At 38.0% G+C, this 18,685-nt stretch overlaps 1 protein-coding gene across 2 annotated transcripts in view; it reads right to left on the minus strand.

The window, feature by feature from the left end:
* The window catches only part of LOC150091211 (hemocytin-like), a 1,750,539-nt gene that overhangs the window by 498,771 nt on the left and 1,233,083 nt on the right, over positions 1-18,685 (minus strand). For both annotated transcript variants that reach the window (XM_090374755.1, XM_090374750.1), the window contains one exon: positions 16,261-16,436. In XM_090374755.1, the coding sequence (XP_090230881.1) occupies positions 16,261-16,436 (176 nt within the window). The remainder of the gene's footprint in view (positions 1-16,260; positions 16,437-18,685) is intronic.

The following is an 18,685-nucleotide window of genomic DNA, read 5'->3' on the forward strand; positions in this document are numbered from 1 at the left end:
ATAGATAAGTGGTATACCCCACTCAAGCTAAGTGAGGAAACCCCTCCCGCCCTGACAGTACAAGAAACAAAGTTAGAAAGATGGGAAAAGAAGACACTCCATGGCAGACACTACAATGACCTCCATCAAGATCACATTGACACCATTTCTTCTAATGCATGGCTCACAAGCGGGACGCTCTTCCCCGAGACTGGAGGATTCATTCTGGCCATACAAGACCAGGTAATCAACACCAGAAACTATAGAAAATACATCACAAAGGAGCCCGGAATGTCAGATGGCACATGTCGACAATGCCAACTGGCCTCAGAAACGATCCAACACATCACTGTAGGGTGCAAGTTGATCACCTAGACTGAATACTCTCATAGACATGACCAGGTAGCCAGGATAATACATTAGAAGCTAGTGAGTTGACCAAAGAAAGTGTACCATACTACAAGTACAAATCCCAGGCAGTACTAGAGACCTGAACCCACAAGCTGTACTGGGACTGCGCCATAATAACGGATAAGACAGACTGGACATAACCGCACAACAGACTGGACATAACCCTTGTGGACAAGATGGAAAAGGCCACCTACCTGATTGACATAGCAGTGCTGAACACTAGCAATGTCCAGAAAACCCATGAGGAAAAAATTAGGAAGTACATGAATCTGAGACATGAGATCAAGGTGATATAGCATATGCAAGAAGTATCAACCATCTCAATCATTGTGTCAACCACCGATATGGTACCAAAGACTCTTAGCAGCCTAATAGCAATAGGTCTCCCAGAGAACAGCTACAAGGAACTCCAGAAAGTTGCAATCCTGAACACCTGTAGGATAGTCAGAGATTTCCTTGACCGACAGTAACACCAGACATTACAACCACCCTGTGTACTTGGTAGCAGTACCCATCACGGAGTGGAACCCCCAATCAGGGAGAAATAATATAAGAGCAACAACAACAACAATAATAATAATAATAATAATAATAATAATAATGAGAACGTAATGGGTTTGAGAGACTGTGCAGGGCTCATGGGGTAGAATTTTTATTAGTAAGGTCTGTGCTTGTTAACAGGAGATACTGTTTTTACATGGATAGGATACACTTAAATAGAAGGTGTCAAAAATACTTGCTGACACCATTCAGGCAGCATTAGGTGAGAAAACTGCTTTCTCTGGAAGATACTTGAAGTAACAGATCAACAATGGCCACAGGGAGGTGAAACTGATTCTTCCACTGCTTGTATTGGAACATGCTGCAGCCTGGAAGCCAAGAATTTCAAGGACTGTAAAAAAAAAAAAGGTAAAGTGCAGCCATTATCAACCCACTGCAGGATGGAAGCCTCCTCAACAATTCATGCTGAGGAAAATGGACCATAATCTGCTACGCTGGTCCAGTGCGGGTTGGCAGATCAACCGTATTCAGCAGTCAGGGGCTTGAACCCCGGTCTACTCAAAGAGCGTGTGCTACTGCACTCCCGCTCCTGACCACTTGGCTACGGAGGCCGTATCAAGGACCGTAAGAAGTCTTCAATTAACAAGTAAATAATGGCTTGTGTAAGTTAAGAATAATTACGAGTATACACAGGCACATATATACTTGCAGGTACACTAATGCTAGGAGCAGAGTAAATACATTATGAAATGCACACATCATGGGGACTTCAGAGACATTGTGTGAGTCAAAAATAAGTGATGCAGAATTAGATTATATGTACAGAAAGGACAGGAGGGAGAGAAGGGATACTCTAAGTTAAGAAGTGTATAAAAGTTAATGTGGCAAAATCATTAGAATGGATGGTGATTGGAATGCTGAGTCAGTTTGGAGTGATACAAGCAATGGAAAAACAAAAGTAGGTGTTTTTTTTTTTTTTTTCTTGTTAGTTGTTGGCGCATCAGCTTCTATGGCCATAATGCATCTCGCAAAGTTTTTCCATTTTACTGTGATCCAAGCCTGAGGCAGGATTCGAACCTGCGACCTTCGGGTTGCCAGGCAGGCACTTTACCCACCTGGCTAGCCCGGTCAGCAAAAGTAAGTGTAGGAGTGTTTCACATGCCTAATGACTAATGAGTATAATGAATAACTATATAGACAAATAGAATAGACCAGTAAATCAGAATGTCTTATAATGGGGGATTTTAAGTTTCCAGATACCAAATGGAACATGTGGAAGATACTTGAAGTAATATCTTCCATATAATAACTTAGAGAGGCAACAACAGAAAGCAATACACTTGATCTAATTATCAGCAGTGCCTCTACATGCATTTAGAATCTGGAGATAACAGAACCAGTAAGTGGAAGTGATCAGAGTGTGTTGATTTAGTGGTTGCTTAAAGACGTAACTAACAAGAATAGGGCAAGAAACTTGAAAGGATATTTGCTAATGCTTTTGAGGTAGTGATAGGTGGATTGGAAAATTGCTAGCATGGAGGCATACACAGACTAATAGATTAACCAGAGCTGCAGGTAGAGGTGTAAAGGTGATTCTTGTACTGCTTCTAATGGAAAATGCAGTAGCATGGAAAGAAAGTGTTGAAGATTTCAGGCCCTACTATGGGTCATTATAGAACAAGTGAATACTTGGGCTATGTAAGAGCAACTAAGAGTACAAAAATGTGCATTAATACTTGCATGCACACTTATGTCAGGAACATTGTAAATAAAATGAATTTTAAGTAATTATTAAGTCATTCAATGCTGACATCGTGGGGAGAGCAGAGACATGGTGTCACTCAGACATAAGTGATGCTTAATTTGAATATGGGAAGTACGATGAATATCAGAGAGACAAACAAGACAGGAGGGGGTGGAGGGATTATGCTCTTCTTAGTTAAGAAGCAAATTAAATCTAAAACAGTGCACCCAGTCGACAGGTGAGTGCAATGTTGAGTCAGTTTGGTGTGATATAAGCACTGAGAAAACAGTACTTATATCACACTTTGGGGGAGTATAATGTGTACAAAAAAGACCGACAGGATAGGAAGGGAGGAGGGATTTATGCTGTTAGTTAAGAAACACAAAATCTATGGAAGTGCATCTAGTTGATATAGATGGACAGTGCAATGCTGAGTCAGTTTGGTGTGACATAAGCACGGGAAACGAAAAAAATGAGAGTAGGAGTGTGTTATAGGTCTAATGACTCTGATGAGTATACCAAACAGTTATAGAGAGAAAAACAGAATGAGGCAGAAAATCAGAATATCATATAATGAGGGATTTTAACTTTCAGATGTTGACAAGAATATGTGGGTTGGTCAGTCATACACTAGTGACACCTTTGTGCATTTCTTGGATGACTGTTTTCTAAAGCAGCATGTCAGAGAGGCAATGAGAAGAAGTAATACTCTTGATCTGGTAATCAGCAGTGATTCTACATGCATTAAGAATCTGCAGGTAAAAGACCTACAGGGTGGCAGTGATCTATCATGGTGTACTAATGTGAATTTAATTAAAGACATCACTATTGTTAAGGGTAAAGGGAAAGGCATTTGTTTTCATAAGGGTGACTAGAGAGCCTCGGACAGTTTTTAAATTGATGTCACCAACTGCAAATTCTAAATGGGAAGTACAGGCAACTCTCAGTTTACGAACATTTGGTATAACAAACATCACAATTCATTCAAAATTCTGTGAAGATGCCAATAGATTGAGTTCCTTATAAAACGAAATGCCAAACATATTACAATTAAGTGAACATAATTGTAAGATTTAAATAAATAAATTTTTTAAAAAATAAATTTATTACAATAATTATCAGAAAATTATTATATGAATAATTATACTGAATTGTTCTGGGTTAATAAAACTAATCAAAACTAATCCGAGTAGTGTGTATGCGGAGAAGATTGTCGAAGCCACGTTATGGCAAGGATCTGGGTATATTCTAACCATTTGTATGGCATATCCAATGATATTCGGGTGACATTCAAGTCAAGTAGACCCAATTTCAGTGAAGTCCGGACGGTCGGAGACAGCCAAATCCTCTGCTTGCACCTTCAGGATGGTGGGACTGTTAGTAATCCTGGATATAACCCCCATGCACAAGCACACTGTGGGTGACCACCCAGGTGTGAACCAATGAAAGCATGGGTCGAGTTGTGTCAGCCACATTACATGGAGGAATGCTGCCCCTCTGTGTTACCAGGCAATACTAGGTGGTAGATGACCCTCATGAACTGGTGCAATACCACCACTTTACTAATTGGAGGTTTGAAGTGGTGGAACCCATGTTTAGTATCCAGAGCTATGTACAGGTCAACCCTTCCCATCTCTTCCATCATGCAGTATGACTGAAGACTTTTGTGGTTATGACTGGCATCATAGCAAGATCCAATCTACCATATATTTTGAGGTTACAGCTATAAAATGGTGTTCGCAGGCCAGCCGCTAGTTAGTACGCTGGACCGAACCTATTGGTAACTCTCTAGGAGGCTTCCGGTTCAGCTAGTGTATATTCTTGCTACCTCTACTCTGCCAGATAGTGACTGGTGGGAGTCCGAGTAGTGTGTATGCAGGGGGCATTGTCGAGGCTACGTTACGTCAAGATCTGGGTATATTCTTGCCATGTGTATGGCATATCCAAAAATTTCATTACTTCATACAGCATGTCCCCCCCCCACTTTTTCTTACTATTGAATACACCATGAATTGTCAAACTAATAGATTAAGCTTATCTGTGAAAAGATCTAAACCTCGCAAACACTTCCTAGTTCATTTCACAAATATATGTGGTCTCAGTTCTAATGTCATCGTGTCCATTTCCACTTGCAGTCTGCCAAACCTAATGTACTTTTTATGACAGAATCTCAGTTATCGGTTGATTCAACTACTGCTCATCTCAGTTCCCCAAATTATTCGCTTTATGATTCTTTTTGCCTCAAAGGTTGTACTTGTGTATATGTGCGTTCTGATATTCCCTGTCAGAGACGTGGTCATTTGGAATCCTTTTTTTGATCTTTTCTGGCTTAAAATCTCTTTACCTCATTGTGTCAAATTCATCTGTTGTCTCTACTGTTCTCCCAACTCCACTAGTCACTAGGAGCTCTTTCACTTCCTCTCTTTTTAACTCGACTTTTTCTAGTCCAACTTTCCTAACAGTGAGGTAATTTTCCGTGGTGATTTAAATGTTCACAACTCCAGCTGGCTTTCGTTTTCTAGTCACACTGATCCAGCTGGTCGAGATGCTGAGGCTTTTGCAATTACTAATGACCTCATACAGATTGTTCATTTACCTACCAAAATACTGGACAATCCTAACGCTTGATCTTTTTCTCACAAACAACCTTCTAAGTACACAGTCGAATTGAGTGGTCCTTTAGGCACCATAGATCACAACTTGGTGATTGTTCCCCAATGGAGCCTTTATCTCATGGCTATTCCCAACCTTGTATTGTTTGCAATTACAAGAATGCAAAATGGGATGACCTGCGAGATTTCTTTTCTTCTTTTTCTTATTCGGATTACTGTTTTAAAACTTCTAATGTCAACAATTGCTCAGATTGTGTCAGTGAAATTATTCTTGTAAGAATGGAATCTTTTATACCACACTCCACTTTAAAATCTAGTCCTTTACCTAAACCTTGGTTTTCCAATAAATGTGCTAAGACTATTCAAGAGAAGAATGTTGCATACCGTAATTTGCTTGTCTCCAATTCTTCAGTTTCATTTTCTGCCTATACCAAAGCTCGCAACAATTGTAAAGCAGTTATTAATCAGTCCAAACTAGATTTGAACAGATTAAGAGTAGAAAACTTGCTTCTTGCCCGAGTGTTCTGGTCTCTTGCCAAAGCTATTGGCCGCGACTTATGCCCATCTCTGCTCCCACCTCTGTCAAAACCAGATGTTTCTGTTGTCTCTTCAGCCAAGGATAAAGCTGACCTGCTAGCATCCCATTTTTCTTCCAACTCATGTATTAATGATCTGGGTAACACACCTCCCACCATTCCCAACATGCTCCATTCAATGCCTCCTGTGGTCTTCCATCAAAAGAATGTCAGAAGGATTTTGACGAAACTTGATGCTCAGAAAGCTCCAGGTCCTTATGGTATTTCTCCACTTGTTCTCAAAATCTGTGCTCCTGAACTTACTGCTATTCTTTCCCACCTATTTTCACTTTCTTATTCCAAAGGTGTTTTTCTTTCTGCTTGGAAATTTGCTCATATCCAGCTGGTTTCTAAAAAGGGTGACAAATCCTTCCCATCCAATTATCGTCCCATTGCAATTACTTCTATTCTTTCTAAAGTAATGGAGAAATCAATTATCCGCCAACTCTTAAACTACCTAGAAACCTTCCATCTGATCAACGATCAACAGTATGGATTCCATCAGTGTCCATCCAGTGGTGATATTCTGGCTTATGTTACCCATTTATGGGCAAATTCAATGGAAAAGTTTGGTGAAACACAAGCAGTTGCTCTTGTCATCTCAAAGGCTCTCAATCGTGTTTGGCATAAAGGTCTTCTAAACAAGCTTCCATCTTATGGTTTGCCAACTGTTTTTTGTTTTCAGTAATTGGTTATCCAGTTTTCTCTCTGATCGCTCACTGAGGGTGATGGTAGATGGTTCTCTGTCTTTTAACTTCTCCACTAATGCCGGTGTCCCCCAAGGTTCAGTTCTTTCTCCCACTCTTTTCCTCTTGTATATTAATGACCTTCTTCCATTGACTGGAAATCCTATCCATAGTTTTGCCGATGATAGCACATTGCATTCCACTTTCCAGTTTGAGAAACCTTGCCCTGCTCAATCAGCTTCAACTTCTCGAATATCCGCTTCCAATTCCTTAAATGCCAATCTCCAGGTAATTCTCCAGTGGGGCAAAGACAACTTAGTTGATTTCAATCCTTCTAAAATTCAGTCTTGTCTTATATCTTGCAAAAAGGATTATTCTGCTCTTATGCTTATCTTTGGTGACACTCTGATTCCTTGGAAAGACGGTATATCTCTTTTATGGATTAACCTGACTTCTAATCTCTCTTAGCACAAGCACATTAAAAATACTGCTTCCTCTGCTTATAAAAAACTTACTTGGTTTTCTCTTTTGCTCTTGGCATTACTTTTCTTCCAAACAGCTGTTCACTCTGTACAAATCGCAAATCCGCCCTACCATGGAATATTGTTCCCACATCTGGGGCGGTGCTCCCAAAACCTCTCTCAGGCTTCTAGATTCCATTCAGAAGAGGGAAGTTAGGTTCATTAATGACTCATCTCTAACAGAGTCTCTCCACTCGCTGTCTCATAGATGTACTGTTTCTGCTGCATGTCTTTTCTACAAATACTTCCATGGGCACCGTTCTTCTGAATTGGCTGCTATAATTCCCACTCTCTCTTTCAAAACAGTCCGAACATGTGCCTCCACCAGCCAACATACATTTACTGTCCAACTTCAAACTCACAGAACCAACCTTTCATCTTCCTCATTTATTCATTCAACTGCAAATTTCTAGAACAACTTTCCTTTAATATGTATTTCCTGAAAATTACAGTCTTCAGAAGTTCAAGTCTAATGTCAACAAATATCTTCTTTGTCTTCTCAACCTTCAACCCAGTTATTTATTATTTGGTTTTTAGGAGCATTAGCAACTAAGGCCATATTGCTCCGGGATATGCGGTGGTCATTTCCTGACTTTTCCGCATCTTCCGTATTTGGTGGTGATGGGCTCGAACCCCGGTCTAATCAAGAAGCGTGTGCTATGCACTGCTACTCCTTTCCACCTGGCCACGGAGGTGACCTCCAACCCAAGCATGGTACTAAGTACTATAGGTACTTATATAAAAAAAGTATATAGGTACTAAAAAGAAAAATCTCTCCGTAAAAAAAAAAAACATTGGTTTACATGCCACGCTGTGTAGAATGTTTTCTCATGGGAATGAAATCGCACTGCAAACACAGCAAAAAATGTACCCAATCGCATAACAACAACAAATGTGGTCAGTTATTTTATAGACAACGTTAAGTTCTGTATTTGGTGACTTAAAAATATATTTTTAAATATTTAAGCGATAATGGATCCAAAGCAAAATAGTAGATAGTGATAATAATAAAAGATGCAGTATCAGTTTAGAAACTAAGCTGGACATCATAAAAAGGATAGAAAGAGGTCAGAAGCAGGTGGACATATCTCGTCATTATGGTGTTAACCAAACGAGTATCACAACAATTATTAATGCAACTTTTAAATCAATTTCTGAGGGGTTTGCAATCTTTGAAGAAGAAGACTCGAATATGGAAAGAATTGAAAAAGTGAAAAGAGGAGTTTATGACTGTCTAGCATACTACAGGGTTTTGAAGAAAAAACAAAGAAACTAATTGTGCATGCAGTCTTCTTTAAAAGCATATTCTAAAAAATGGAAAACCCAGTTGTTTCTTCATTATCAGATGTCTTTCCATCTACCTCATCTGCACCTAGTGTCACTTATGGGGAAAATACTGAACTCTGATGAAGATATTGACGAGTAAAAGTTGAATACATATGTATGTATAGTACATATATTATGTTAGTACCCATTTTATTTATTTCTATTTTGTAATTCTTTATGATTTTAATTAAAATTAACAAGTACGATATCTTGTTTTATTATTTTTTTCTTATTTTATTTTATAAGAAAATGTATTGTATAGACCACTTGATGTTTAGTACATGGTTTTATTGTTTTAAAATGGCTGCTAACATATACGATACATATTGTAAAAGCTCAGGAATGCAAGATACGCATAACGAACAATATCTTGAATTGGAACTCATTCGTTAACAGACAGTTGCCTGTATTCAGGGAAGTAATCAAAAAAGCTATTACACTTTTCATACCAACAAAGAAATACTGCTCAAGGCATACACCTAAATGGATGTTAGATGAACTACTGAAACAAGTGACAGAAAAGAAAATTGCATGGGATACATAAAAATTATCAGGTGATTATGAGGCCTATGGTAGATATAAATTAGTCTGTAATCAAATCAAAAAGGAGATTAGGTAGGATAAGGCAGATTATGAGAAGTCTCTGACAAAGAAAAGCAGTAAAAACTTCTAAGCTTATATTAGCAGTATAAAGATGGTATTGAATCACATTGCACCACTTGATGTCAATGGATTAATTGTTGATGACCTGGCTCAGGTTGCTGACAAATTGAATAGGCATTTTGCATCTACATTTACACATGATGAATTTTTTAGGGGAGGGTATGCCAGGAGTTTACAAAACTCCATTGGTAAGTTAAATAATTTTGTGATAACTGAAAGGAAAGTGGAGGAGGAATTGTTGAAAATGAACATAAAAAAGGCATCTGGGGTGGATAGGATCTATCCAATCATATTAAGAGAGGTAGCAAAGAAGGTAAGTAAGCCTTTAGCCATAATTATGAGAGCATCCTTCGATTCAGGGAAGGACTAGAGATGTGTGAATGTATCCTCAATTTATAGAGAAGGTTTAAAAGATGACATGAGTAATTACTGACCAGTTAGTTTAACATCTGCTCCAGGGAAAATAACGGAGTCACTGGTTAAAGAGGCAAAGAAATAATGCAGGAAAACAATATGGACAGGAGTGAAATTATACTGCAGGTCACAGCATGAATTTGTTAAGGGGTCACTATGATACATCTGATAGGTTACTATGATGCAGTGACCAAGGAACTGGATTCAAAAAATAATTTTGATATCATATACTTGGATTAACTTCTAGAAGAGACAGAAAACGGAATGAAGACATAAGGAAAAAAATGAAAGTGAAAAAGATTATTATTGACACCATCAAAGAAAAGCGTCTAACATGGTATGGACATGTAAAATGGATGCAAGAAAACAGATATCCAAAGGCTATCCTGGAATGGATACCTCCTGGAAGAAGAAGAAGAGGAAGACCCAGGAGGACATGGATGGAGAGAGTATGGGAGTGCATGACAGCCCGAGGCTTAACTGACCAAGACACCCAGAACCGCACTTTATGGCGGGAAAAAATTCCTAACAAGAAATAACTTGTAGGCTGAGGAAACTCATTGTAAATGGAAACACCCCTCTTTAAGAGAGAAGATATACTTGGATTTCAGGAAGCCCTTTGATACTGTTGCACATAAAAGAGTGCTGTACAAATTGTAGCAGGTGTCACATTAAGGGCAAGTTGCTGCTATGGATAAAGGGATAGTTGAGTGGGAGATGACAGAGTGTGGTAATCATTGGACACTGCTCTTTGTGGACTAATGTTATTAGTTCAACACTAGACCCTGGGGTTTGGTGCTGAACTAATAACACCCACTATTGATTTATATATTCATTAATGATATTGATAAAGGCATACCAGTCATAATGTCCAAGTTTTCAGATGATACAAAGGTTGACAGGAATGACGGTATACTACTGCAAAAGCATCTAGAAAAGTTCAGTAGATGGGCTGAGAATAGCAATTAAAGTTTAATATTGATAAATGCAAAATACTCCATATCTGTAGCAGTAACTCTAGAGAAACACATCAACTGTATCGTACTACACTTAGGGTAGTCAAAAATGAAAAATACCTGTGGTTAATTGTACAGTCAGATATTAGGTTTTTTGAGAAATGATGACAAGCTGCAAAGACAATTCATGGGATTTTGTCAATGATATATAGCAATTTTGCTATCAGGGATAAAGAGGTGATTATCCCATTGTACAAGGCAATTGTTAGGAGACATCTTCAGTACTGCATACAGGTCTGGAGGCCTAATTTTGGAAGGATGTAGAGCTGCTGCAATGAGTGCAGAGAAGGACAATGAAATTGGTGAATGGAACAATGGGGTGGTCTTAACAAGAAAGGCTTCAGTTCTGAAAATTGCAGTATCTGCTGTTCTGTAGCTAGAGCTTTTGCCACCCGGGTCAATCCTGACTTTGCCACCCCTCTCAATACACACTAAAAATACTACAAAAAGTCAAAATGGCATATAGGGAAATAAATTAAAACACTATGTTTATTTTTGAAGTAAACCTTTAATAACAACATTTTAAAATGTTACTTTTCTTGCTTTTCTGTTAGCAAAATCGTCAATGACATTGACGATTTTGCTAACCAAAGTCTATTTCATCACTCAGTTGCTGTTCTATAGACAGTATGGCAAGATTTCTTAAACGCAAGGTACTCATTATACATTTTAGTTAATTCTTAATCAATTTTAATTTAGAAGACATTCCTCTCACAACTAGCAACACTTACAGCAATTGTGAGAAAAATTAGCAGTAGTATTATAAAAGTGCTGCCCGGACCACCCCCCTCCCCCCATAGCTACGCCACTGGGTATCTGGGGTCTGGGCACCTGAGGGTGATCTGATTGAGATATTTAAAGCTTTGAATGGATTAAGAAAGTTCAATGCCTGATGGAATTCTTCCTCTTGCTGAGACATTTGCATTAGTAGAGCCATATGATGCAAGAAAGCAAGCTTATGCAGCATCAGCCAAAAAAAAAAAAAAAAAACCCTCAGCCTTTAAATTTATTTAAGCTATCAACTTCCATAACAAAGGATGGAAGTCTGTTCCACCAACCAACCACCCACTGGCTAAAGGCAAACTTCAGCACATCTATCCTACATATGTCTTTCCTCAATTTGAATTTATGCCCTCTCAGGTGATTATTCTGAGCAAGAAGAAGAATCCCATCAGCATTGAGCATGATCAAACCATTCAAGGCTTTATACACCTCAATCAATCACCTCGCAGGTGCCTAGTCTCCAGACACTATAATTCGCAAAATTTAAGCCTTTCTTCGTAAGAGCAACCCTTTGTTCCATTCACTAATCTTGTTGCCCTTCTCTGTACTCGTTCCAACAGCTCTACATCCTTCTTAAAATGAGGCCTCCAGACCTGTATACAGTACTCAAGGTGTGGCCCGACCATTGCCTTATATAAGGGGATAATCACTGCCTTGTCCCTGCTAGAAAAATTCCTGTATTTCATTGACAAGACACTATGGGCAACTCTTGCAGACCGTCTGCACTGTTCAGAAAACGTCATATCTGCCTGCACAATTATCCCCAGGTCCTTTTTGTTCTCTACCACTGTCAGCGTAGTACGATAGAGTTCATACATCACTCTGGGGTTGCTTCTTTCCATATGTAGTACTTTACCTTTGTCAATGTTAAACTTCATTTGCCACCACTCAGCCTATCTGCTCAACTTTTCTAGATTCTGTTACAGCAGCGTACTGTCGTTGGTGTCCTTAACAACCCTGCCAACCTTCATATCGTCTGCAAACTTGGACATTAAGCTTGATATACCATCATCAATATCATTTATAAATACAGAAAACAACAATGGATTCAACACTGAACCCTGAGGGACACCACTAATAACATTAGTCCACAATGAGCAGTGTCCATTGATTACCACTCTCTGTCTTCTCCCACTCAACCATCCCTTTATCCATAGCAGCATTTTGCCTCCAATGTCACACTGCTCCAATTTGTGCAGCAGTCTTCCATGTGCAACAAAGCCTTTCTAAGATATCAAAAGCCTTTCTAAGATCCAAATATATGATATCAAAGTTAATCCCTACATCCAGTTCCTTTGTGAAAACATCATAATGTCCAATCAAATTGGTCAGGCAAGACTTTCCCTTAACAAAACGATGCTGTGTCCGAGCTATAACTGAAGTCTTGTCGAGATGATTCTGCAGTGCTTCTTTAACCAGTGCCTCCATTAATTTTCCTGGAACAAAAGTTAAACTAACAGGTCTATAATTACTTGTGTTGCCCTTTGATCCTCCTTTGTGAATTGGGGTCGTCACATTTGCACATCTCCAGTCCATGGGTACTTCCCTGAGTCCAAAGAAGCTCTCATAATTATGGCTAAGGGTTTGCTTACTTCCTTTGCTACCTCCTTTAATATAAGTGGATAGATCCTCTCCACTCCAGGTGCCTTTTTTATGTTTATCTTCAACAATTTCTCCTCCACTTTCCTCTCAGTTATTACAAAATCATCCAGCTCACTGCCACAGTTTAACTCACCTCTGGCATTCCCCTCCCTGAATAATTCCTCATGGGTGAATGTAGATGCAAAATACTCATTTAGTTTGTTAGCCACCTGATCAGGATCATCAACAGTTGAACCATCAATATCCAGTGGACCAATCTGATTAATCCCTTTCCTTCTAGAGTTTATGTAGGTAAAGAACTCTTCGTTGTTTTTCTTTGCATCTTTTTCCAAGGATTTCTCAAAATCTGCCTTTGTCTGCCTAATCTCCTTTGTGACTTGGTTACAGACCAGCTTATATCGATCATAGGCTTCCATGTAACCCATTAATTTATATGTATCCCATGCATTTTTCTTCTCTGCCACATATCTCATTAGTTCATCTGACATCCATTTAGGCCTAAACCTTGAACAATATTTCTTAGTTGGTATGTAGAGTCTAGCAGCTTCCAAGATAAATTCTTTGAATGCTTTCCATTTTGAATTTGCTGTTGGTAATGTCATCAGTTGGTCCCACCATATAGAATTTAAATACTGTCTCAGACCACCATAGTCACCTTTACGAAAGCAAAACCCTTCCCTTAACCCCTGATGGTAGTTACCTCTTTGAGTAAATACCCCTTGAGCACACTATGATCACTACTGCCACCTAGTAGTTCCTTTATCTGCAGATTCTTAATGCATGAAGAATCACTATTGATAATCAGATCAAGAGTATTACTCCTTCTAGTTGCCTCCTGAACATGCTGATGTAGAAAACAATCATTCAATAAATCCACAAAAGCCTTGCTAGTGTTTGAGTGACCAACCCAAAAATTCCAGTCAATATCTGGGAAATTAAAATCCCCCATTATAAAACTCTCTGATTTACTGGCCCACTCTATTTCCCTATACAGTTTCTTATTATACTCATTAGAGTCATTAGGCCTATAACACATTCCTACTCTCAATTTTGATCTCCCAGTGCTTATGTCACACCAAACTGACTCAACACTGCACTGTCCAGCGATGTCGACTGGCTTCACTTCCTTGGATTTTATGTGTTTCTTAACTAATAGTATAACCGCTCCTCCCTTCCTATCTTGTCTATCCTTCTTGTACACATTGTACTTCCCAAATTCCAGTTCTGCATTCCTTATATCTGTGTGACACCACATCTTTGATATCCCAACAATATCTGCCTTTGATGTTCTGAGCAATACCTCAAATTCATCACATTTATTTACCAAACTTCTAGCATTTGTGTACACGCAAGTATACATGTACCTGTTTCTATTCTTAGCTACTCTAACACAAACCATGTGTTTAATTGTACCGCAATGACTCCCAGCAGTCTCTGAAATACCCTGCATCTTGTCTTCCAGGCTGCTGCTCATTTCAATAGAAGCAGTGCAAGAATCACTTTCACCTCTGTCAGTGGCTACTGTTAACCTATTAGTCCTTGTATCCCCCCCCCCTAGCTAGCAGTTTTCCGATCTGCCTAACACTGCCTCGATAGCATCAGCAAATATTCTTGTACCCTTTCTATTTAAGTGTATCCCATCCCTGAAGAAGCAGTCTCTCCTGTTAACAAGTACAGACCAGGCTGAAAAAAATTCTACCCCTTGAGCCTTGCACAATCTTTCCAGGGCCGAATTGATCGACAAGGCTCTCATCATATACTCCCTCCTATCATGTCTGGGCAGAGACTACACACATGATGCAGCACAAATTCAATCTGAAGAAGGAAGTTTGCAGAACAGATATGCTGAAGTTTGCCTTTAGCTAGCAGGTGATTGATCTGCTAGCTAGACTGGAACAAATTTCCATCTGTTGTTGTGGAAGTAAGTACCTTATATAAATTCAAGGAAGAACTAAACAAGCTATTGGAGGGCATGAATAGGTGAAGTGGGAAGTGTGTATGTGTGCTTTTTTTTTTTTTGCTGATGCTTTATAAGCTTGCTTTCTTGCATTATTTGCTACTACTAATGCCAATGCTAATATCAGTAGCAGTAACCCCACAGTAAAGTGTCAACTGTGTGGTAATAACTCAAGGTTGTTTGGTTTGGTTTTTTTTTTTTTTTAAGAGCATTAGCAACTAAGGCCATATTGCTCTGGGATATGCGGTGGTCATTCTCTGACCTTTCCGCATCCTCCGTATTTGGTGGTGACGGGCTCGAACCCTGGTCTAATCAAGAAGCGTATGCTACGCACTGCTGCTCCTTCCCACCTGGCTACGGAGGCGCCAACAACTCAGGGTTGTAGAAAACAAAAAAAGACCTGAGGGTAACTGTGCAATCGCAAATGAAATTCTCTGATCAGCCAGACTAGGACAACTCATGGAGTTTCAATCATATACAGGGCGCCTCCGTAGCCAGGTGGGAAGGAGCAGCAGTAGGTAACACAGTAGGTTCTTGATTAAACCAGGGTTCGAGCCCGTCACCACCAAATACGGAGGATGCGGAAAGGTCAGGGAATGACCACCGCATATCCCGGAGCAATATGGGCTTAGTTGCTAATGCCCCTTAAAAAACCAAACAACAACAATCATATACAGTAATTTTGCACAAGGAAATGGAGGGTGATTATCCCATTGTATAACGAAATGGTTAGGCTGTATCTTGAGTACTGCACGCAGGTCTGGAGGCTTCATTTGTAGGAAGGTTGTAAGATCTACTCAAATGGGTTTGGAGGAGGCAATGAGATTGGTGAGGGAAACAAAAGGGTAGTCTTATTAAAAAAGGCTTCAGGTCTGCAAATTGCAGCATCTGAAGAGTAGGCAACTGCGAGGTTATCTGCTTGAGGTGTTTAAGGCTTTGAATGGATTGAGCAAGGTCAGTGCTGCTGGCATTCTTCCTCTTGTTTAGATAATAGATATGTGTTGACATAAATTCAACTTAAGAAGGATGGTTGCAGGATAAATGTGTGGAGGTGTGTACCTTTAATAAATTCAAGGAAGATAATATTGGAGGGGATGGACAAGTGATATGGGATTTTTTTTTGTTTGATCATTTATAAGCTTGCTTTCTTGCATCATTTGCTACTACTAATACTAATATTAATACTAAACATAATTCACTTCTGATACAAAATTTTCACTCCTTTCTGACTTTCTATGAACTGTTTGCCTTAAGTCTGGGGAGAAAAAAAAAAAAAAATTCAAATATTTCCAAATAGCCAAATTTTACTTGATTTTAGCATCCCATTGAAAGTCTCTTCAGAACCAGAAGCATTTCATACTGTAATGAAAGGGTGGTCAAAATTTTAATTAGTTTGACCATAAATATTTTAAAATTAATAAAAGATTTTGAAGATCAAGGTAAAATTATAAAATCTACTACTTTTAATACCTTGAATACTTTCCCATCCTTTACGCAAGGACAATCTAAATGGCTAATGCATGTAGTTCCATTACAGACGTCACCAAATGGACAAGTTGATGGACAGGTGTATAAATCAGTCAGTGGAATTTCAGGACAAGTGGGTACAGGAGGTATAGGTGTTGCAGTGGTAGTGGTAGTTTCACCTGAAAAAAGGTATTAAACTAAACCTTAGAATGCCAAGCATAACTTTTAACTTTAAACAGATTGAGCAATGTTTTTAAAGTTTAAAAACACATTGCTGAATCAAAAAATATAGCATCTAATTAGAAATTAAAGTGGAAAATAAAAATTTTTGTAAAATGTAGCAACAGTCTAGTAGTAAGGTAAGATATACTCACTTATACTTATATGCTCTAGCATAGCAACCCCAGGGCTCACATCTGGTGAGTATGGGCTTGGCACACCCAGGATCCTGAGCTAGATATCATCATTATTCTCTTTCTTGGTGATTCTCTCTCTCTCTCTCTCTCTCTCTCTCTCTCTCTCAGGGCAACTTGGGAATTTTTTTTGGCTGGTGCAGCATAAGCCTCAGGCTTCCTTGCACCATATGGCTAATAATAATAATAATAATAATATAAGTTGTCTTTTGACTTATCTTTAATTAAAGCAGTAAAGTTGTCTAAATTTTAAGGGCAACTTATTAACCCAAGTATAATCTCCTAAATTTGATTTAAAGACACAATACTTAAGGTTAGAAACATATGAATCAATACCAATATATTTAAAATTTATTTAACATGTGAATAAATTATATTTTTACACAAACGTCAGATCATTTGTGTAAAAATATAATAACATTTAACACAAACATGCCACAATGAGCACAAATGATAAGACTGATTTGTAGAATTATTAAAACATACACAATATGCTGTCCCCACCAAGCTAGAGTATTCTCTCTCTCTCTCTCTCTCTCTCTCTCTCTCTCTCTGATTTGAGCTCTTTCCTCTAGTCTGAGACATGATTTTACTTAAATAAAAAAAAATAATAAAAAAAATAAAATAAATGCAACGCTAAACTATCACTGTAATTCTGAAAGACACATAAGTATAATAATAATGCTACACTATTCCTTGTTATTACATCACTATAAAATCATGTTATCAGTTAATATTGCATATACTACATTATAAAATTATGTTATTTACTATACAGTAAACCTTCGATTTAATGGACCCTGATATAACAGATTTTGGATTTAATGAACTTGACAAATAATAATACAGTAATGTATATATTAATCTCAACCATATTTTTTTTTTAGGTTATACAAAACTTCATTGTTATTATTAATTAAAAATTAATAATAATCACCTATTTCCATTATTGTTTTGATAATTACCTACTTTTATTTTTTAATCAAATTCAGGAAATTGTTTTTTATTCTTTCTGAAAATGTGTTCAAATAGCTGTTTTCCCAGATTACAGACAACAGATAAGAGCAGGCGGTGACTTACCCGAGTCACGTTGCTGAACGTGACTCGGGACACTATGCAGGTCTACCGACTCTCTTTGTTTCGGTCTCAGTCTGCCTCCAGCTATTGTGTGGTCAGGTTGTATACAGAGTGTTTCTGTGATTTTTTGAATTGTGGCTTTATTTATTAAATAATTTTGCAATCCTTACAATTTAAAATGGCATCAAGTGATAGAGGAGTTAAAAGAAAGCGTGTGAACTTAAATGTGACACAGAAATCAGAGCTAAATGAGAAATTAGAACACGGTGTCTCAGTAGCACGTTTGTGAAATTTATGGCGTAAAAAAAACAAACTGTTTCTGATATCTGTAAAAAATCAAAGGCCAAATTTCAACAATTTTATATTGTACAGTACTGTATATCGTATTAAAGCTTTTTTTTTACATTAAGAACAATAAAAAAATCCCCCCGCACCCCGCCAGGTTACATTCGATTTAATGGACTTTTTGGCATTAACGGACATCCCTTCTCCCCTATTATTCCGTTAAATCGAGGGTTTGCTATATTATAAAATTTATCACCCAGAAATTTTATAAAAACACATATTATTAACTATGGAAAATTGCATAAAAAATGTGAAAGGGACTTTATATCATGATTATAGCAATACAATGAACACAACCGGTTCAACTGTGTTTTGCTACACTGCCATATTCCCAGTTATAGCAGTATGTATGCATTATGCTTTAAAATTATATATATATTATGATAAAATTACATTACTTATTACATTATAAAATTTATAACTTACAGACTTTATAAAAACAGAGTATTAATTACCCACCTATGGAATTACATAAAACATGTTAGGCTCATATACCATGTTATTTAATACAAAAAAACACAATGGCAGCAAATTTTTAGCCTGCTTTGGACTGTTATTTATGTGACTTTTTCACTCAAGGAAGAAAAAGAATT

This window comes from Mastigoproctus giganteus, chromosome 1, assembly GCF_048544385.1.
Source record: "Mastigoproctus giganteus isolate SK-2022 chromosome 1, ASM4854438v1, whole genome shotgun sequence".
NCBI classification, from domain to species: Eukaryota; Metazoa; Arthropoda; class Arachnida; order Uropygi; family Thelyphonidae; genus Mastigoproctus; species Mastigoproctus giganteus.